General features: G+C 37.7%; 1 protein-coding gene across 12 annotated transcripts in view; it reads right to left on the bottom strand.

Annotated features, from left to right (window-relative positions):
• LOC121314090 (partitioning defective 3 homolog) overlaps positions 1-23,489 on the bottom strand; it is a 377,684-nt gene that overhangs the window by 197,824 nt on the left and 156,371 nt on the right. For 11 of the 12 annotated variants that reach the window (XM_041246939.1, XM_041246940.1, XM_041246942.1 and 8 more), the window contains exons 4-5: positions 21,138-21,319; positions 16,876-17,013 (exon numbers count right to left, since the gene is read on the bottom strand). In XM_041246939.1, the coding sequence (XP_041102873.1) occupies positions 16,876-17,013; positions 21,138-21,319 (320 nt within the window). The remainder of the gene's footprint in view (positions 1-16,875; positions 17,014-21,137; positions 21,320-23,489) is intronic. The other variant, XM_041246948.1, reaches the window with a different exon arrangement.

The following is a 23,489-nucleotide window of genomic DNA, read 5'->3' as shown; positions in this document are numbered from 1 at the left end:
GAGTTCCACTTCTTTCAGCAAAACACAAGAAACTGCGGTTGCATTGGGCTAAGGAACAAAAACACTGGAGGATTGGAAAAACATTGCCTGGTCTGATGAATCCCGGTTCCTGCTGTTTCACGCTGATGGGAGGACTATGGTATGGAGAAAACCACATGAGTACATGCATCCATCATGCCGCGCGTCAACACTGCAGGCTGGTGGTGGTGGTGTGATGGTGTGGGGGGTGTGTTTTCATGACACACATTGGGCCCCTTGATAAAAGTGGAGCAACGTTTGAATGCCACAGGATATCTGAACATCATTGCCAATCAGGTGCATCCCTTCATGGCAGCAGTATATCCACCTGCTCATGGATTTATTCAGCAGGATAATGCCTCATGCCACAAGGCTAGGATTGTCCATGAATGGTTCCACAAACATAACAGTGAATTCAGCTTACTGCAGTGGCCTGCCCAGTCACCATATCTCAATCCAATTGAGCATTTGTGGGATGTGATGGAACGCGCTATTCAGAGTGTAGCTCCACTACCAGCCAACTTGACACAACTGTGGGAAGCATTGGAATCAACATGGGCCAGCATCCCTGTGGAACGCTTTCGACACCTTGTAGAGTCCATGCCCCAACAAGTTGAGTCTGTTCTGAGGGCAAAAGGGGGTGCAACTCAATATTAGGAAGGTGTTCCTAATGTTTTGTAAACTCAATGTGTGTGTGTGTATGTGCATATATATATATATATATATATATATATATATATATATATATATATATATATATATATATATATATATATATAGAGAGAGAGAGAGAGAGAGAGAGAGAGAGAGAGAGAGAGAGAGAGAGAGAGAGAGAGAGAGAGAGAGAGAGAGAGAGAGAGAGAGAGAGAGAGAGAGAGAGAGAGAGAGAGAGAGACACACATACACACACACACGACAGTAGCCAGATGCAACAAAATAAAACTCCTCTACATCAGGAGTTGGATTCAGCTGATAGAGAAAGAGGGAAAAAAAACAGGCAGAAGCTATTTTTATATTTGAATAACTCCCAAATACTGCTTATTATAGTTGTACTCTTAGTACGTTACTTAAATTTACAAGCACATGTGTTATACATTTGTTGAAGTGAGGTGGGGTCACAGGGAACCTTTTGTGTATCTTGAAGATTTTTTTTTAAGGATTTTTCTAGCATTTTGTCCCTTCCGGAACACTTTGGGACGGGACATGGTTTTTAAGTTGCCCTTAAAGTGAAAGCAATAAACAGGTGAATTGAGCTCTAAACACTTGCTTAATTTATACTGCTTCTTAATTATCCGAATCATTGTGATAATACAAATCTTACAAAATAAAAAAGCGTCTTGAATAAACGTGTGTGTAGGTTTATTCAAGATATGTATTTTTATTTTGTACAAAATGATATTTCAGTTCTCAATATTTAAAAGATGCTATTTATATCCTATTAATTAGTAATATATAGCCCTAATTTACATTGACTCTCCCAATTAAATAACAGCATTGATCCAGTGTTCAAGCTGTCTGGTGTCAGGAATAGTGAACAGCTGCTCAGTATTAATGATTTCAATGGGAGAAGGTGATATACTATTAGAAATTATAAAGGAACTTTAAAAATATATATTTTTAAAAGTATTAATAAAATAAATAAATATTGATGATGTATTTATTTATTTCTTTCATTTGTTAAAAGCTATTATTGCATTGTCATGCTGCCTCAAGATAATTAATCACCAGAATAAATTTGGCAAAGGTTTAGGGCTCAATTCACATGTTGATTTCTTTCAGCTTAAAGGCAACTTAAAAATCCTGTTTTGTCTCAGTGTTCCGGAATTATGGGGCCAGGTGGCAACCCTACTTGGACAACAAGCTTTTTTCAAAAATTGCACATCCCTGAGAAAAATTGTGATCAGGTAATTTATGGGCATTAGTTGATTAATCTGTGCAGATTTTTTTTTATAAAGGTAACAATCTTGTGGCGGCTTTCCTGCATAGTAATACTTAAAAAAATCAATAATCTAAAAAAATACAACAAGCCCTATGGGACTTTGCTCTTTTTAAAAAACATTTGTATTATTATTTTACTAAATGTAAGAAATGTTACCTTATTAGCAATGCACAAACACGGAAACAAAAAAGGTTTAGAACTAAATCAACAGTTTATTATGCTGGTCAGGATAAATGCCCCATGCTGGATTACCACAGCGTTCAGCACAGCTCTGATTACAATGCACACGAGTAACTTTGCAGACACATGTTTGGCCATCAATTAAATCAACATAGATAAATATTCCAGTTCCAAAGACGTATACCTACAAAACAAGACAACAATTATGATTTTTACACAACTTTAAGCCCTTTTTATACAAGCTTAAAACCACAGTGTCCTACCACTTCTAGAGAGAGAGAGAGAGAGAGAGAGAGAGAGTGCTTCAAAATCAGCACTTCCCTAAATAGCAGCACACATTTCTCTCTACCCAGAATATACTTTTTTTTTTTTTTAACGCTAATTAATTGTACTCCCAATTTGGAATGCCCAATTATTCAACCCGACTGCAAGCCCGCCGTGAAACCAATACAGACCTACAGCATCAGAGGACCACACAGTTCTGCAGGCGCCCGGCCAGCTACAAGGGTTACAGGTGTGCGGTGAGCCAAGGATTTCCCAGCCGACCTGAACTCTCCCTGCCTGGGCAGTGCTTGGCCAGTGCACTGCCCCCTTGGAACTCCCAGACACGATCGGCAGTGGCACAGCCTGGATTCGAACTGCCGATCTCCCAGCTACAGGGCGCATCCTGCACTCCGGGCTACACTTACTGGATCTACAACCAAGGGGCTCCAGAATGCACTTTTAATACACGATCAACTCTTTAGCTGAATATATTACACACACATACCCACACACACAAACACAAACCTTGCTTCTAAAGCCTAAAGTGCTTCTCTAGTTCATGTGCTTCTTGATAGTGTAACTTGTGCTAAAGAATTAAAGTTTAATGATAACTAGATGAGCAGTTCTAGAGAGCTATGTAAAAATGTAAGTGAGTCATGCAGCCAAGGACTAATCAGCTTCCAGATACACTCCCATTTCCCTCCAGATTCCAGTCAAAGCTATTACAAGTTTATCGCAGTGAGACCAACACACAGGAGCCAGTATCTCTCTTCTAAACATTGCAGTGTACTGAATTCACGCTGCCTCCCACAGCAATGCTTAACATCCCCAAGTAAAAAACTCAAAACAGGTCATTCCCTAGTTGATTTGCCTGCGATGTGTGAATAAAAATATGAGAAGAGTCAGGATTATGTTGAAACAGATACTGCTGCAATATGGACAACACGGGATACAGCAAAGGTAAAGAAACAAGTTTCTTGTAAACACTGCAGAGGGTTCTGCAACACTTTAAAACGTCTTACTGCTACAGCACCAGGACCCAGAGACAAACTACTGAATAATCAACTATTTAAAAGAAATGGAAGAATCGCTTGAGGAAAATTTTAATTTAATGAATGTTTTAAATATTATTGTAACCAGTGTGGTTCAGGGGGTGGGAACTAGGGCTCCGCCTCCATTCTGTCCTGCCAGTAATATTTGGCAATCTCCTTATTTAAACCCAAAGTCACACCCTTATTTTCTGTCTTGCTTTTTAATTTCCTCTATCCTCCCTTTTTCCTCCACAATGCTGCTCCAACTCTGCAATGGTCTGCCTCTGTGGGCAAGTGAAGTTCATTTCCCAACCTTAAATGCCCAGCTGCGCTCTACCAGGAAAGTTCTCCGCGAGCCAGAGAGGACCCCCGGCCAAACATCTCTCTCTCTCCCTCCCTCTCTCTCTCTCGGTTTCCTGTTCTCTGCCTACTCTAGGTTCCCCTTGGGGGAAGTAACGCTCGCTTCCCAGCCATGGAGGCAGATCGGTTCGGTCTCACCTCCACGAGGGCGGCTCTCCGGTGATTCTGTCCTCTTTCCTAAGCGCCAAAGCCCTTCTCTCCTATTTCAATTCCTGAGGATCTTCCTCCACGCAGCCTTCGCTCCTGTCCCTTAAATTTTATTTTAAATTCAATTCTTAAAGTAAAAACATTGCTGTATTAGAGTTGGCAAAGGTGAACCTTAACAGTTTTATTTTACAAAATTGCTTTAACTTAGAATGAACTGTATTTACTATTCAGTTTGCTAGAAGCAGAAGTTCTGCCTTTGCATGGTACTTAGCAGTTCCACCTCACTGGTTGCTCTTTGAACACTGCCATCCAGCTGACAGGTGCAATGACATTTTGTATATAAAACAATAAGAGTCCCTGTAAGCATTGCTTATTTTTTTCTTATCATTGCTTATTTTTCCACATACAGTGCAACCCCATTTATCTCAATGCTGATCTCCAAGGTCAAGAAAACAATAGAAATGTGTTGTGAATAGTTAGCCCTTCATCTACACCAGCACTGGTCAGGACTGACCAAAAATGCAGTCTCCATCTTTACAAACTTTTACCAAGTCCTTAGCATCCTGTTTATTAATCTATTTTATTTTACCACAGCCTACTGTACTAGGGGAAGATATTTCTTTAAACTACAAAAGGCAAAGTATGCCATAAAACAAAAATGGATATAAAGTCACTCTATACACCCCATTAAAAGCAACAGATTTCAAATCTCTGATTGCTAATTAAGCTTTGAAAGCTCATTTGTATTTAAGCTTTTATTGTTTTTCCCCTCCTCTGTTGGCTCATCTCACCAGTGAGCTGACATTTACACTGCAAATCAACAGAGAAGAAAAAAGAAATATGAACTTAACAGCCTGGGGATTTCAGAGTGCACCATTAGCCATGTGCGGCAATATTGTACCCATCCTCAAGACCTACTGGGCAGGGCAACGGTGCTCGGAACTGCAGATTGACATCCTAAAGCCCACACAAAGACTCTTACAGCACTACCCATATAATACTGAAAATAAGGGAAATCCCATACATATGAATGCAAACTACCATCTAAACAAGGGATACAACAAATGTTATTTAAATTGTAATGCTATTTACTCCTTTACATATGTGTTGTGGGTGGTGTCAGACTGCGCCTCTAAGGGTTCAGATATTTATTGGATGGTTTAAACATAAAATGCCAGCTATCAAAAGGCTTGACAGTTATTCAAGTCAAGCTCCCCAAACCGGCACAGTATTAATTATAAATTAATTTCAATATTTCTACCAAATGATGCACCAATTAGAAAATACACTGTCCAACAGCATCTTAATATCAAACCTTTATATTGGTAACCATTATTAGTAAATGCTGATAAATATGTTTAAACATGAATCTTAGAATATTCCATACAATGTTAAATAAAGAGTGTCCCATTAAACTTACAGTAAACAATGAAGGTGAACAAGAGAGTCTGGGCAGCAGTTAATACACAAATGATATTTTAGTAAAAATATTTAGGCTGAAATTATATAGGAATTTTTTTTTTTTTTTTTAGAAATAAATATGTTTCTTGAAACATGATTTACTAAGCCTCTGGTTAAGACCCCCCCTGCCCACCCAGCTTGTTTAGATAAAGGGAAAATAAGATAGCCATCACGCGCCGACATGTACACAAAGAGTGTAGCACTATTGTTTTGGCCCTCCACGTTATCAGTCCCTCTTCTTGGATCCCAGAGGCCAGGTCTCAGCTGGTGGTCACTTTAGACAAGGTCTGACTGTGTCACAAATACAGCAGCTTCCATATCCAGCCTGAGCACCAGAGGTTGATTAATAGTGGTTATACAGTATAACATGCCCCAGTCCTGTACACAGGAATCCATTAGCATTCGTCATGCAGACAGTGAACCCGCCTTAACAGAGGCTGTTTATTTAAAGAATGATTCTTAAGTGAGTTGTGTCTACAGGTCAATAAACAGCTCCTGTGCACACTCAGTACCTTATTTTGCTTTCTGTATGCCATCTGTAAACTGTTTTAGACTCAACGACTCTTAATGTTTCCTGTAAATATTCTCTGACAACTTATTGTTGTTTAAATAGTTTCTCCAATAGTAAATAGGTTTGTGTGTTCTGAATTCATATTGTGGGAAACAGCTGGTGCGAGGAAATTAAATCTGTGTTTACAACAGATGAAACAAGGCCAAGCCAGCCTCATCAGCGGTGTAGTTCTACTGGAATATGAAACTCAGGAGTTCAGCCCTGGTCCCATCTTCCAGCAAGGCAGAGCACCTCCCGAGCGCTGTCAATACGATTTGTATGCATAAGAAGTGATTCTTAACCTTGTGGCAGTCGGGACCAGCTTGATGTTTACATTTTTTTTTTATGACAAAACTTTCACCACTGGACCAAATTTTCTACACTACGACTATACAAGTGCAAGCACAATACATATTGTTTTTCAGACTATTAAGCAAACATAAATCAGTAACTAACATCATGAATAATGAGTACCCCATTTTCAATTGCTTTTTTCTTTTCTTTATTCTTTATTCGGTATTGTGGATAATTTGTGTGCGTGTGTCATCCAAACCGTGGCAAAACCACCTTAAAACTACAGTGAGGCACACAGCTACAGCTGAGGTTATCTATATTGTACTGCAGTGTAGCTCTAACATTTTGGTGGTTTGGAAATGGTTAGATTCAGTTATATTTGGGAAGTATTAAGAAACTACAAGACCACAACTCACAGACCACAAGTAGTAACTGCAACAAGAGCTGTAACCATAAATACTATTGTGGTGGAGAAAATACTATACAGTAGCACAAGCCCCATTCAGAGAAACTGCACATGTTTAAGCAACATCAAACATATTATAAACACACAAACAGGTTAAAAAAAGCTTGCTGTATGCCAGATTGTGCATTTATTATTTATTATTTATGCTGCAAAAAAATAGAATACTAAAAAATAGAAATGATTATGTTGGCAATTGCTTGCCTGCACATTAAAAGGTATGAACAGATCAGGTCCTTTAGGCAGTCACTGAACTTAGGGGACACTAAAAAGCTAACGTTTTTTTTCAGCTATAGTAGATTCTGAATGTTCATTTGAAAATCAAAATTGCCTTGTTGTGCACAAAAAAGTCTGTACTTACTTTCTGTTGGTGATTTACAATTGTAATTACTATTAGGAGTTTTGCTTCTTAGAAATAAAGAGCAACGCACAGAGTTACAGAGTAAAACGCAGTATACTGTTAATGCAAACACACATCCTATATTGACTGTAAGAGTTATATACCTAACCCTTAATTAACCAGTCTCCAAACTGACTACAGGAGGCTGCTTCAGAACACTGGCTGCTAATATTTTGTGGAGTTTGTGGTGAACGGCTGGGTAATGACACATGACCACTTCATGTGACTGTAAATGCAGGACAAGTTTTACTGTATTTGTAAATGACCGATTCATCAAGTACAGCTATCCCCCCCACCCCTTTTTTTTTTTTTTGTTCCATCACAATTAGTTTTAAAATCTGTATGTATGTTTTTGGTATATTATTAAAGTGGGGGAATCAAATTGATATTTATATTAAAAAAATATATATAATTTAAATAAATAAATAAATACAAAAGTAAACCAGGTCTTTTAAACCAGAAGAGCTGATTCTGCTGCCTTCATTTTGTTTAACATCATGCTTTTTTGACAGCAGGAATCTCTACTAGAGTACATTCTCTCCAATCAATGTTTACAATTTATTCTCCAAGATCTAATTTACAGGATTAAACTGCAAGCCTTGAAGGAATACAATCTTCCTTTCTATTTCTCATTCTCCTGCAGCCTTTACTGTATCAAGCTTCCCCCCTGCTAGGAGCCAGATTCACAGTGGGGTGAACCTCATTCAAAGCAGGTCAGCAGCAGCCTCATTCCTGCTCAACACAAGAACAAAAAGATACAACAAACAAAAACAACAACTAAAACATGGAGGCTGCTTTCATTCCTGCTCAACCCAACAACAAAACAATATAGAAAACAAGTAGCCTCATTCCCACTCAACCGAACAACAAAACAATACAGCAAACAAGCAGCCTCATTCCCGCTCAACAACAAAACAATACAACAAACAAGCAGCCTCATTCCCACTCAACAACAAAACAATACAGCAAACAAGCAGCCTCATTACCGCTCAACACAACAACAAAACAATACAGCAAACAAGCAGCCTCATTACCGCTCAACACAACAACAAAACAATACAGCAAACAAGCAGCCTCACTCCCACTCAACACAACAACAAAACAATACAGCAAACAAGTAGCCTCATTCCCACTCAACAACAAAACAATACAGTAAACACACAGCCTCATTCCCACTCAGCACAACAACAAAACAATACAGTAAACACACAGCCTCATTCCCACTCAACACAACAACAAAATACAGTAAACACACAGCCTCATTCCCACTCAACACAACAACAAAATACAGTAAACACACAGCCTCATTCCCACTCAACAACAAAACAATACAGTAAACACACAGCCTCATTCCCACTCAACAACAAAACAATACAGTAAACACACAGCCTCATTCCCACTCAACACAACAACAAAACAATACAGTAAACACACAGCCTCATTCCCACTCAACACAACAACAAAACAATACAGCAAACACACAGCCTCATTCCCACTCAACAACAAAACAATACAGTAAACACACAGCCTCATTCCCACTCAACACAACAACAAAACAATACAGTAAACACACAGCCTCATTCCCACTCAACACAACAACAAAACAATACAGCAAACAAAAACAACCACCAAAACTCTGCTCTCCAGACCGGATTAGCCATTAAAAGAGTATCAATTAAAAATTAGAAACCCACGAACAAAGGGATTTCTATCATTTCTAATTGTTCTATTAAAAAATGAAAGTAGAGATTCAGCTTTATAATAAAACAACTAATTATTACATATCATGCATAAAATGAGAAATAACATGCACAAACTAATTTTATATTTTGACAAAAGCACCTGGGCTCCCTTACATTAGTATATTGTGTGTGCCCACCCTTTGCTTCCTTTACAGCTTGCAGTCTTTTTTTATATTTTGAAACCAGTTCCTGGCATCTTTCCGGAGATATTTTTGCCCATTCTTCAACACACACAGCTTTGAGTTCTGCAGTCGACTTTGGTTTCCTTTTTGCAATAGCAGCCTCAAGTCATTCCACAACATCTCGATGGCATTCAAGTCTGGGGACGGAGATGGCCAATATAAAACTGGAATCATCCTTTTTTCATAAATTCCTTTGTAGGCTTTGCAGAATGCTTAGGGTCATTATCCTGCTGGAATACAAACTTCCGACCAATAAGCCTTCTAGACCCGTATTACTCTGAATTACCGCCACCCTTGAATTACTGCTGTCCTTAAATAAGCGCTATACTCAAATATCACACTTGTAATAGACGCCACCCTCGAATAAACGCTATTATGAACATTGAAACAAGTACATTTTTGTCCCTACCCCAGCTCAAATAAATGCAGCAGAAAGGGAAAGGGAAAATAAACCGACCTCATCGGTGTTGAATTGTCATTTCTCTCATTATTATTTCCCTCACCTAGTCCAAGACTGATCTGATCTGCGAGCTCAACAGCTTTCAGTTTAAAAGTTGTAGGACTTCTTCACCATCCTGATCAAGTTGTATCTTCCGAAATAAACTTCAATATACTCCTTCCTCAAACACCGTAAAAATCAGTGCAGCTGTTTTTAGCAATTTTAAATAAACGCTGTGGCGTTAATTCAGAATACAATATATATTAGGGCTGTCAATTAATCGCAGTTAACTTCTGCGATTAATGCGCATATTTTCTTGGGAGATTCTTTTTTTAACGCACATTAATCACACTCCTGTTTTGTTCCTCTTAGCATACCATAATTAATTTCCTGCTGCACCATTTTAATAAACTCGAGCGCATGCCAGGATTGAATAAGTGAGGTCATTGTCTGAATATAAATTGAGTAACGGAACCGCATTACGTAGCAAAGCACTCAAACTGAAGGAATTATGAATGGGAAGTGTGTTTTTTTTAAAACTTTGATGATTCATTGGATAGAAAGAAGGTATCTACTTTCAAAGTGAGTTCCCATATCACAGAAGTTCCAGCATCAAGTCTGCTGTACACTTTCTAGTAGTTATACTACAGACAACAGCAGATGAAACCCATCAGTTTCTACAGAGTACTCTTGGGAATCCAGGATCGCTGCACCCCCATGAAACAAGCCAAGCACGACCAGTACTGTTGCAAAGTCGTTAGCTACCAACTGCTGACCTATTAACATGGTAGCTTTTTTTTAATTTCGATAACCACTTCTACTTTAAACTATATTATTTATGATTATGGAGGTGTGGCAAAGTGCCCCGCTCCTGTGTGTATTTTGTGTTGTATGTTGTGTGTTAATGTTGATGTATAGTCATTGGTACACGGGATATAAACGGGTCTGTGTAAAACAAGTGTTTAAAATGTATATTTGTATTTAGGCATGAGGATTGCACAGCACTTCACATGCAAGTAAAATGTAATAATATGTGAGCACGGGGAGTTGCACTTTATTAATTCACGTGCAGTTGTACCGCGACTCCAACTGAATGATTGATTAGCAGTCGAGTCTTGGTACAGCTGCATAAAAACAGCATGTGTGTTCGGTGAATGGAGAACGGGATTGCTGCAGTCGGAGGTTATAATAATAATAGTTAACAGTTAGAACTGTCTTGACTCACCTTGTTTGTTTGTCTGTTAGTCCACTGTTTGTTTAGTGTTAGTCCGTTTTGTTTCACATCTTTGTTTTGGCTACCAGTGCTATTCTATAAAGAGGGACCACCAAATAGGATCCAGAAATAGGAAAACAGGGTTTTTATGCTGGGTTGTTTTTTGTATAATAATAATAATAATAATAATAATAATAATAAAAGTCACTTATTTTGTATTGTCGCTCTCCTACTTTGGTACAGCCAGCCATAAAAAACATGTTAATATTCGGTGAATGAGAACGTTTGGATGTATAAACAAGTTTAAGCATTAGTATCATTATAAAGTCATTATTTTGTTTGGTTTACTCTACCTACACCATTAAAATAGTTAATTTATATGTTAAATTTTGGTTCCATAAAAAAAATTTAAACTGTCTTATATATATTATATATATATATTTAATTATATATATTTCATAAATATATATATATATATATATATATAATATATATATATATATAAACTGTTCAGTGTAATTCAGTGTTTAAAAAATAAATCTACTCTAGCACACAAAGCCACAATTACCCCTGTGCAACTATTTAGATAAAGAGGAAACTGATGTTCATCAAGCTAGAGAATCTGCTTCATGCACCAGTATTACTCACTACGTAGCTTCTACACAGTGTAACGCTTCATTGGTAACATATGTGGGAACGTATTTAACAGTATTTTCAGCTACTTAACCATCAAGCATAAACTTCCATTATTTCCTTTCCCTGGTTTATCTTTTTGTGAATTAACAGCCAGGCTTTCCTATCTAAACTGGGAATAGGAAGTATGGAAATACTGCTGATGAAATGTGTTTGTGTATAAAGATTATCACATTTTATAAACCACTACATATTCTTAATAAAACAGGGATTAATATAACATTGCAGTTAAGCAGTTATTGGCAGAAGTTAATTGGAAGTGATCGAGTGGAAAGCGTTAATGGGGAAATCTCAGATAATTATCAACAGGTACAAGTATGAATTATTGAAGCAGAATTCATTAGAAAAGCCATGTTGATTGTTAAGTGGGCTTACAATGATGAGGTGCGACTTCTCAACATGGCTTGCAATCAAATTAAACATTGCACAACACAGGGAACCAAACCAGATTGAATTAAAACAACACATACAATAACAGAATTACATTTTCAAAACAGATGAAGGCCATAATTAAAATCTGCAGTGTTTGTATATTTGCATTTGAAATCTGCAGTATGTCAACAGTATAGCATACATGATGTGCAGTGTTAAGACTGAATGAAGAATGAATAAACATTTCAGCTACACGATATCAAAGCACACAGATGGTTATTCTCTTTATATGTAGTAGAGACTATTAAGGATGTAAAAGATTACATCACAGGGGTCAATACCATGAAAAAGTAGACCACTCACAAACACAGGTATAACTGCATCAAAACCTTTTACAACACACTATATAGAGTGTATTAGGTTAGCCAATCAGGTGTCAGAACAGTCATCTTTACATTCATGGAGTTTAAGCACGCTAATGAAGAACTGTGGGTAATTTCCTATGACCTCTAAACTTTTGAGATAATCGGAGAACTTTAGATTGAACACATCTTCTTATAATTACTGCACAAACTATTGACAGGCTCTGCTTCTGACAGCAATATATATATATATATATATATATATATATATATATATATATATATATATATATATATATATATATATATATATATATATATATATATATATGGTACAGAATTATTGGAGCAGAACTGTAACTCACGAAATAAAATGCTAGGCTTTTGCAAGTGCAGCTAAATTGCCAAAACTGGAACACTTAATCTAACCAACGTCATATCTGAATAGCAGGCTGAAGAATATATCCGCTTAACAGAAATCCAGCGTCAGGCTGGCTGTGTCAGGAATCATTTCGGCTGGAATTCATGAGATGCTGCTGAGCTAATGCAGTGTGAACTCAGCAGTCACGTCAACACCTGACTGAATTTCCCTGTCATTCCCTTCAAGTCTTTACAGAAAACACCTCTGCCAGGCAAAGTCACTGCTGGACTCATCTAAACCTATCAGGTGGAAAGAGCCTCACAATAAGAACCACAAACCTTGAAAATGAAACTTTTATCCGTGCCAGTCTCATCAAGTCTCCTTCCATTTGACAGAACGGCTCAGGTCAACTGGTGTTTGATAATGGCTTCAACTTTAAATGTATTACACTCTCAGTTTTCTGGAGTCGTGGCAGACTACCTGACTGTATGAACTCTGTATGTTGCCACAGGAGTGCACCATTCTTAAGCATAACCACAAGAGCTTTTAACGCCTTTTAAATCCCCAAAAGAAATGACTAAAGCTAAGGTTTACAATTTTAGAAAAGCAAACTATGAAGGTATGAAACAGAGACTAACAGAAGTAGATTGGAGTAAAATAGAGAAAACACCCACAGATGAAGGATGGTTGTTCTTCAAAAATGTAGTACTAGAGGCACAAAACAATTATATCCCTAAAGTAGACAAATCTAAATGTAAAACTAAATTGCCAAAATGGTTTAATAGATCAATTAAAAAAAATATTCAGCGAAAAAAGGCACTTTATAGAGCATTAAAAAAGGACCAAAAAGAAAGTACGCAGAAAGAGTACACAGAACTGCAAACGCAAGTCAAAAAGGAAGTTAGAAAGGCCAAGAGAGAAATAGAAATGAACATTGCTAAGGGAGCTAAAACCAATTCCAAAATGTTTTTCCAATATTACAACAGCAAGAGAACATTCAAAGAGGAGATTAAATGTTTAAGAGATACAAATGGCAAAATCGTAGATGAAGAAAAAAAAATAGCAAATATGTTAAATGATTACTTTTCACAAGTTTTTACAAAGGAAGATACTGACAACATGCCCCACATGTCATCCAGTTCCTGTCCAGTTTTAAATAACTTTAGCATAACTGAGGCAGAAGTGTTAAAGGGACTAGGAGCTCTTAAAATAAACAAATCCCCTGGGCTGGATGAGATCCTCCCAGTAGTACTCAAAGAAATGAAAGAAGTAATTTACAAACCGCTAACCAAGATCATGCAGCAGTCTCTTGACACAGGGGTGGTACCGACAGACTGGAAAATTGCAAACGTAATACCGATCCACAAAAAGGGAAACAAAACTGAACCAGGTAACTACAGACCAGTAAGCCTGACTTCTATTATATGCAAACTTATGGAAACTATAATAAGATCCAAAATGGAAAATTACCTATATGGTAACAGGGTACTGGGAGACAGTCAACATGGTTTTAGGAAAGGGAGATCGTGCCTAACTAACTTGCTTGATTTTTTTGAGGATGCAACATCGATAATGGATAATTGCAAAGCATATGACATGGTTTATTTAGATTTCCAGAAAGCTTTTGACAAAGTCCCGCACAAAAGATTAATTCTCAAACTGAACGCAGTTGGGATTCAAGGAAACACATGTACATGGATTAGGGAGTGGTTAACATGTAGAAAACAGAAAGTACTGATTAGAGGAAAAACCTCAGAATGGAGTGTGGTAACCAGCGGTGTACCACAGGGATCAGTATTAGGTCCTCTGCTATTCCTAATCTACATTAATGATTTAGATTCTGGTATAGTAAGCAAACTTGTTAAATTTGCAGACGACACAAAAGTAGGAGGAGTGGCAAACACTGTTGCAGCAGCAAAGGTCATTCAAAATGATCTAGACAAGATTCAGAACTGGGCAGACACATGGCAAATGACATTTAATAGAGAAAAGTGTAAGGTACTGCACGCAGGAAATAAAAATGTACATTATAAATATCATATGGGAGATATTGAAATTGGAGAAGGAATCTATGAAAAAGACCTAGGAGTTTTTGTTGACTCAGAAATGTCTTCATCTAGACAATGTGGGGAAGCTATAAAAAAGGCTAACAAGATGCTCGGATACATTGTGAAAAGTGTTGAATTTAAATCAAGGGAAGTAATGTTAAAACTGTACAATGCACTAGTAAGACCTCATCTTGAATATTGTGTGCAGTTCTGGTCACCTCGCTATAAAAAAGATATTGCTGCTCTAGAAAGAGTGGAAAGAAGAGCGACCAGAATTATTCCGGGCTTAAAAGGCATGTCATATGCAGACAGGCTAAAATAATTGAATCTGTTCAGTCTTGAACAAAGAAGACTACGTGGCGACCTAATTCAAGCATTCAAAATTCTAAAAGGTATTGACAGTGTCGACCCAAGGGACTTTTTCAGCCTGAAAAAAGAAACAAGGACCAGGGGTCACAAATGGAGGTTAGAAAAAGGGGCATTCAGAACAGAAAATAGGAGGCACTTTTTTACACAGAGAATTGTGAGGGTCTGGAATCAACTCCCCAGTAATGTTGTTGAAGCTGACACCCTGGGATCCTTCAAGAAGCTGCTTGATGAGATTTTGGGATCAATAAGCTACTAACAACCAAACGAGCAAGATGGGCCGAATGGCCTCCTCTCGTTTGTAAACTTTCTTTTGTTCTAATGTTCTTGTTCTTAACGATGTAGCATTGATAGCCTGAACCAATAAACAAAGCAATGTGTTTAAGGTCAAAAGCCAACAATAAAATGCCGTAGTTTCAGAAAATGGTTCAAAAGTAAGGTTTGGGTTCTTACCCGCAACAGGGTGCCCGAATACCCACGAAAAGGTTCATAGTACATATACCCACACACCATTTACAAAAGCTACAAAAATTATTCCAGTTCAATCAAATTCAGAGGACTTCTCTTGTGCACAGCCTTCTCCAACTCATACCAAAGATTATCTATCGGATTTAGATTGAGACTTTGACTAGGCCATTCCAGAAACTTGATTTTATTCTTCTTTAACCATTCTGAAGTAGATTTTGATATGTGCTTTGGGCTGTTTTCACGATGGAACGTCCAGCTGTGCTTTAATCCAAGTTTTGTAGCGGAGTGTTTCAGAGGATTGGCAAATATCTTTTGGCATGCTACGGAATCCATTTTTCCATGTATTATAACTAAGTTTCCTGTCCCATTAGAGGAAAAACAGCCCCAAAGAAGGATATTACCACCTCCATGCTTGACAGTAGGTATGGTGTTCTTTTCTTTGTACGCCTCGCCGGACTTTCTCCAAACGTAATGACTATCAGCGTGACCAAATAGCTTGATTTTTATTTCATCACTCCACAAAACCTTTGACCAGAACTCATATCCACCATTCAAATGCCGTTTTGCAAAGTTTAAGCAACTGTCCTTGTGACGTTTTCCTAAGAGTGGCTTTTTCCTTGGCCTGCGACCATTGAGACGTTCACCATGCAATACTCGACCTATGGTTGAAATGGAGACCCCCAATCCCTCTTGCAGTCAATTCACTTTTAATATCTTTGGCAGTCAATCTTGCATTGTTATTAACCTTCCTCACAATTCTTCTACTTGTTCTTGGTGAAAGAACCTTCTTTCTTCCAGACCGAGGGAGAGTTGTGACAGTACCTTGAGTATTGTACTTCTTGACAATAGAAACAAGATTGGGATACTCAAATGCTTGGAAATCTTCTTGTATCCTTCTCCAGCTTTATGACAATACATTTTCTGCCTCAGTTCTTCAGATAACTCTTTACTTTTTCCCATGACAGCAATCATCCTATGCCTAACCCTTTTATACACTCTAATAATGTTCACCTACAATCCAGCACTTTCTAGACTTTTCTAGAATTAGGTTCTGCATTATCATATTGATATTTCTAGTACTTTGTAGACAACACTATCATAGCATCAAAGGGTATGAATACTTTTGAATTAGCATTTTTGGTGTTTTGCAATAAATTGCTGAAATAAATAATTGTACACTATTTCTTGTAACTTTTTCCTCATCCACAAAAGCAATACTTTTGCTACAATTAAAACATTTTAGAAACTATAAATTTCCACGGGTATGTAAACTTTTGACTACAACTGTGTGTGTGTGTGTGTGTGTGTGTGTGTGTGTATAACTCAATAAAGGAGTTTATTGTTCAGCACAAACAAAAATAATTCAGGACCTAAACGGTTAAAAATACTAGCCATGCAGCTGCGGGTCTAACAAGAGCTGAACAAACTACCACAGATTGAGTTTTGTTTTAACAGCCCTTTTGTGGAACTGTAGCACTGACTGTAATTTTGTGTAAAATTGCACGCGCACTGAAGCACTTACTTGTTCTTGCCTCTCCAGCCACTTGTCCACCATTGGATGGTTGGCACTTAATGAAGTACGGGCGTTCTCCCTCTGAAACTGGCTGGACCAGTTTCCACAATCTCTCGGTAGACTTCGATATGCCCCCATACCGTCTCTCTACACGCAGAGAAAGCAAAACAAAATACAACATACATAATACAACAGTTTACAAAATCAACTACTACATTCCTGCTCTCATCCTTAAGGCAGCACAGGGAATATATTAGAAGTGTTAAGATTCCTACGGCTGGTTTTCACAGACCCTGACTAGCCTAAAAGTAGTCCAAGATCCAAGGGCTAAATCAAGGTCTGTGAAACCATCCACCTAAGTCTTAAGGTCTGGGAACACCAGGCAATGTACAGGCAACTTATTGTGGCAACTTGCTGAATGCTACCTTTTCAAGAATTCTTTATAAAGTTTGTCAAATCATGATTGATGTGATAATGCTTGATCTCTTTGCATGAGGAAAACAGCAGAACAATGTGCCACAAAAGTTGCCATGTTTTTCACAGGTTTTAGTATTGAAGAAATGCAGTGTGCTTTAAGACTCGGAATTTGGACAATATTACCCAACCAACAAAAAGGCTTTTGAATTCTACTTCAACAACACATTAGCTGGTTGTATTATGATGACTGACAGATATAAAGCAGAAAAAAAACATGAGCATCGCATTTATCTGAAGACAAACAGAAATAGACGTACTGCAATTAAACAATGAAGGGCTATAGTTAAACTATGGTTCAGTTACAATTGCACACAGCGCTGGTACACATTCTGAATATTAAAACGAATCAGGCACCCACAGCTACCTGATTTAAAATCATCACACTTAAATCAAATTTATAAAACTAAACACTGAGGTTACACAGGCACAGTCTCAGCTTTACTGGGGATGCTTGTGGAGACACTTAATCACTTTGTAAAACAATATTCGCTCACATCAAGCCACAAGGATTATATTCTGTAACCGTTATAAACACTAGTTGGACATTTACAGCCCTGCCAATGGTAAATAATACATATATTAATAATATATTCCAACGCAGGCCAGACCTTAACCAAGGTCAGATGTAAATGAGGGCGGAGGACAGGCCAGCCTATAAAACTACAGGTCAAGAGGTTTATTAGACACTCCGTGATGAATGTATTATTTACAGCACTCTGAATGTTTTTCTTTTGCCAAAGTAAAACATGCCTTTAAGTTTGTATTTATTAATGATAGTGCAGCATACCGTAGGTCAAAGAGATGGGAAGACCACAGACACGCTGCTGTAAACCACAAGGAACACATTTATTACATGCTCCTACAGCAGCTACCCCATTTACTTTTCTGGAAATTAAATTTCAAAAGAGGTTCTAGCAGCCTGAGGCACCAGGGTACCCAATAGTGCATGCATTCCTCACCTTACGTGCGAGCGATAAAGAGTAACGAATAATATTTAAAAAAAACAAACAAAAAAAACAGTAAGGAGTATATATTGAGTTTCTTTGTTGTAAACGTACTACTGGGATAAGAGAACCACTGGGTGTTTTATGAGGCACGATTCCTGGGTTTTGTTAGGCCATTAGTGCCTTGATAAACCAATGAAGCCAGCTTTCCAAGTTGATTTATTGCATTTGTTGCTGTTTAAAAGTGCTTCCGTTTCCTAGCCACTAGAAAGCTGCTTTTGATTTTTCATGGCGGATTTTATTTGCATGAGAAGTCGTGTTCTAGTAATGCTGAGCAGTGATAGGGGACTGCCAATGCTAAACAGTAGAGCGCATCACAATGAACCTCTCTGTACAGACATTGTAAAACAGCTCTCAGAGACACCCCTCATTTAAACTTTTCAGAATGTCTCTGGACAATGGAGCACAAATATTTAGTTCACTCTTTTGATTAGGTAGTACTGAATGATTCGTACTGTATCTAAAAGATCCATCATCGTGTTCAGTTCAATCACTCAGGTAGAAATTGCTATGCTTGACAAGGATGTTTCTCATCTTGCCAGCACAACCATGGTTTCTGCTCTAAAATGTCTGTAATAGAAGTCTTAAAACCGTGCTTCATTCACTGAAAGAAATTCCAAATAATACATTTGTGATATTCACTATAACCATAGCAGTTTACACATGTTAAGACTCCTATTTGGATACAGAAAAGAAAAAAATAAAATGCATTTTATTCTTTGAGGGTTTATCCATATCAAATGGCTCAATGGTCTCCAGTTCAGCGTCGCAGGTTCTTTCCATATCACATATGAAATGTACTTGGAAGTATAATATAGTATTTTTTTTCTACATTTAGCTCCATCATAGTAACGTCTATGGTTACCACTTGGTAATATACTGTTGACACATTACTAAACTAAAAGGAGCAGTCCTGAATGTGCATTAGGAGTATCAAGGAGATATCTTGAATGCTCTGAAAGATCTGACCTCCCCAACTTGGCCCCTTTTCAGTGCTCAAATTCATCTGCCACATCTAATGAGAGGTGAGAGCTAATATTTGGGGGAGTCTCCCTAAAATACTTCCAGGTCCTTACATATGCTATAGCAAAAGAATCTGAAACAGGGGGAGAGCTTGTCTTTTGTGTGGAATGACCCTGAAGTTAAAAGTATTTTATGAGATTACAGTAGCAATGACAACGAAAGTGCTTTATAATAGGATTAGTGGAGAATACTATGCAATACTCTAATCGTGTGGAAGGTTGCAATTTCATAATAAGCAATTTTTTTTCCATTTCATTTGGAATATTGCTGTTTCTGATCACCGAGGCCTTGTCATCAGTATTAGGGGCAGCCATTTTGATAAGTTAATTGGACTCATTCATTTGTATTCCCTTGGAGGCTGAATGAAAGAGCTCTCTGATTCACTTTTGGCTCGGGAGATGACCTCAGAAGCTAGTTACAACAAAGGGAATGTTCCATCTACAAAAAGGCCTTTTATAAAGTACTGTGATTAATAGAGGAGTAATGTCAAGGTTAGGAGATATCACTACAAACACCAACTCTTTGAATTTCTTGGATTACAAATTTAACCTGCGCAATGAGGTGGAAAGAGATGGCACAGTGTTTATTTTTGAACACATAACACAGATGACAAACTTGCTAAAAATGATTAACGTTCAGACAAACAGCGGGTGTTGTGGCTCGAAACCACACCTCTGGTCCATGAGGTAAAAGGTTGGTCTGGTGAAGAACATTAATACACTCCATTTATTGTAGCAGAAACCCCACACTGTACAGTTCCACCTTCAACTGGCATTATAGGATTCTTATTTATTTATTTATTTTTTAAATATAACAAAGAGCAGCTTTTCATCTTGTTGCATTGGCTGAATCTCCATTGCAGAAGCTCTAGACTCACACACTGATTTAGAAAAGCATGTACTGTATACACAGATTCCTATTTTGCTGCCTTTGTTCCTACTTAATTGTCTTTTTAATGGATAAAACTATAAATACAACAAATTATCTGTGGAGCATAATGTAAGAGGAATGGCACCACCCATAGAAGAGTCCTGGAAGCAGTTCAGTTTGATTGAAAAACAGTGGTAATAGATTTTGGCAATAATAATAATAATAATAATAATAATAATAACTGTATCTACTGTAAAGACAGACTGTCAAAGCGTATGGTGCAGTCATTGATATGGCCAGAGGTTGAAACAATGTGACAGATAAAAGGTAATGAAACTTAAATGAGAATCAAAGAATACATCCGTGCACCTCTGCTATGCCTCCATAGACCAGAAATATGGCAACCATATTAGGGCCAAGGTCAATGTCACGGTCACCAACATATAAGTGATAGAAAGCTCTGGCAGCTTTGTTAAATCACAGGCATGCAAGCCGACATAATACTGTTGTGTACCCAGTAAGAGACCAATACCTCAAAGTGTTAGCCCACTGAGTTTCTAGGACTGTGAAATTATAAAAGTTGGCATCTAGGTTAATAAGATATTAGAAGTTGAAACAGCAGCAGGAAACGGACAAGTACATAAAAGCTCCCCCTCACGGAGATGCTGAAAGAAGAACACACATCTTGCTGAGGGGGTCAAGGGTCAGAGGAAATAAAGCACAATTAATTTCATGTCTCTATTTCCATTACTCTTGCAGTTTCATGAAAAATCCTCAAATCTCAGAACATGCAGCAGGCAATGGCAAGGGATGAAGTCCCAGCTACTACAGCAAGTGCTCATGTATTAGCATCTCAGTACACTAGTATTGGTAACTGTCATGGAAATTAAAACATACCTTCCTTTCGAGGCTATGAGTCCCAGCCCCTGTATTTGGTTTTGAAAAGCCTGCCGTTGTAGACCACCGAGTAGGGTTTTTGCGAGAAGGCTCTTCCACTGTGAAATGTCTTTCACTGAAAGGGGATGTAGACAAGGCAACAAGAGCTGGGTCACTGCTGCGCCGGACATGCAGCGGCATATCTACAAGAGCAGAGAGCAGGGGGAGAAAGGGAAAATTACATTTCTTTAAAACAAGCATGTGTCACTCATTTACCAAGATTACTAGAAGTATTGCATCACCTAGAATTTTAGGACTGAGATATAATTTAAAAAAAAAATAAAAAAAACTAAATGAACATAATGTTAAATAAAACATCTAAATTATGCAATAAAAGAAACTACAAAATTATATCGCAAAAGTCTACCGGAAGACATAATAGTTGTCCAGTATATCATGTTTGATTTAAAAATGTTGCATGATTCAATGTGTGTCAGATTTTACATTAAGTATATTGAAAACTACAAAGCGGTATGTTATTCAATATGTTAACATAACATTCTTCAACAGGTTTCATTCAACTTTATGAAGTAAAATAAGTTAATTCTACAGGGTGATGCAAAACGTTTGGCCATAGTAGACCAAAACATCTGGCCTCTGCATTTCTGTTATCATCTGCTAGATAGGGGACTCAAGTCTTATAGGGCAATGCTGACCACCCAGCACAGACCAGACACTGACCTCATGTTACATTGTGACCCTTCAACTGTCATCTCTATAGCAACTGTGAACTATTGTAATCATAAGAAATGAGACACCTCACCTAAATCGTTAGCATCAAGTAGCCCCAAGGAAAGTAAGAGTCTAAAGCACTGTTTGACAACAATAAATAAAATACTTTAAAATAAGAGTACCCACATATGCAGTTGCGCCAAAACCTAAATTTGCATTCTGTTTTGAGACTAAACAAACCAATCAATCTCATTGGAAGATTTTATTCTGGTTTCCAACAGGTACTGTATAACGACCTGTAATTCATACATAACAGATACATTATGAAATTGCACTTGTCGCAGGGTAATAATATATTCTACTCGAAATATTCAAAATAATAATGGCACTCCACTAGTGCTGCTATCTTTACAAAAAACCCATACTGACATAAAACTTCAAATGATATCCATGCGATTGTTCAGAGCAACAGCACCTTTTAACACGTGCAAGCACAACACATTCCATGCTGTTCACACACTTTTCCCACATGCAAAAGGTGCTTTGATTACCCCCATACCACAAACTCATAACTATATGTTATTGGTGTTCCACAATAGTTTAATGCATCTTTTCGATAACCAGTTGAGTCTCAAAGTTGCTGTTCCGTATCTAACTCCCTCTGATGTTCAACAAAGCTACTGTATATGCAGCAGCTGTTTGAACGGTTCACAAGCTATAAATCTGTCCTTACAACCAACACTATTGAACGCCCACAAAGCAGCCAGCATATTCCTTCAGACATGTCTTTGCTTTCATGAATTTGTACAGCTCTGTCATGGTCAATAGGGGCCTCTTTGAAGCAGTCCTTCCAAATGGGGAAAACTGATGTGCAGAAAGTCACTGCTGACATTACAAGGAGCAGTGGACGCTGCTTCATTGGAACTCAGCCCTCTTATGAAATTCGACAAAGAACCACCTTACAATGTGCCTCTGGAAACCGTGTGAATTATTAGTGTCACACTGGCTTTAGCTTGAGCGTTATTAATTATAATACAGTGCAATATAATAAACACATTTACCAGTTATCCACTCCCAGTGGGTCATGTAATTGCAAACAGAATGTAATCAATTTATATAATTGTGTATTTGTATTTAGTAATATTTAAATTTCTGCATACCTGACTAAGAAAATAGATTTTTTTTTTTTTTTAAAAGACCACACAATCGGCTTGTTAATTCACTCTGACTTTAAAAACCTCCTTTGTTTCAATGTACCTAAATCACTACTTGTGTCAGGCTTAAGTCTTTGGGGTGTCAGTAAGTGCTGGAGAAGAATGAATGAGTTTCCTAGGCTTGCGAGAGGCATGGGATTTCATAGATCGTCACAGCAGTTCCATTTGGAATTCATTCATCCAGGAATGTGGGAATGAGGCTCTGGGGAATCTCAAAATACATACCGGATGCACTTGGACAGTGTGGGGAAGAGGGGGGTGTGCGAATAGTAAGGCTTTGAGAAACAAATCCAATCCCTCTGTATAACATGGGAACCAAAACATGTACAGGATATGGTTTTTAAGAGGTGTACATTTGAACAAATAAATATCAGTATACACAAACCAGTTATTTCCCATAAGTTAGTTATGCCCTTGTCAACTAAGG

This window comes from Polyodon spathula, chromosome 4 (genome assembly GCF_017654505.1).
Source record: "Polyodon spathula isolate WHYD16114869_AA chromosome 4, ASM1765450v1, whole genome shotgun sequence".
NCBI lineage: Eukaryota > Metazoa > Chordata > Actinopteri > Acipenseriformes > Polyodontidae > Polyodon > Polyodon spathula.
The sequence above is the reverse complement of the archived record's forward strand: the minus strand, read 5'-3'. Positions and strand labels throughout refer to the sequence as shown.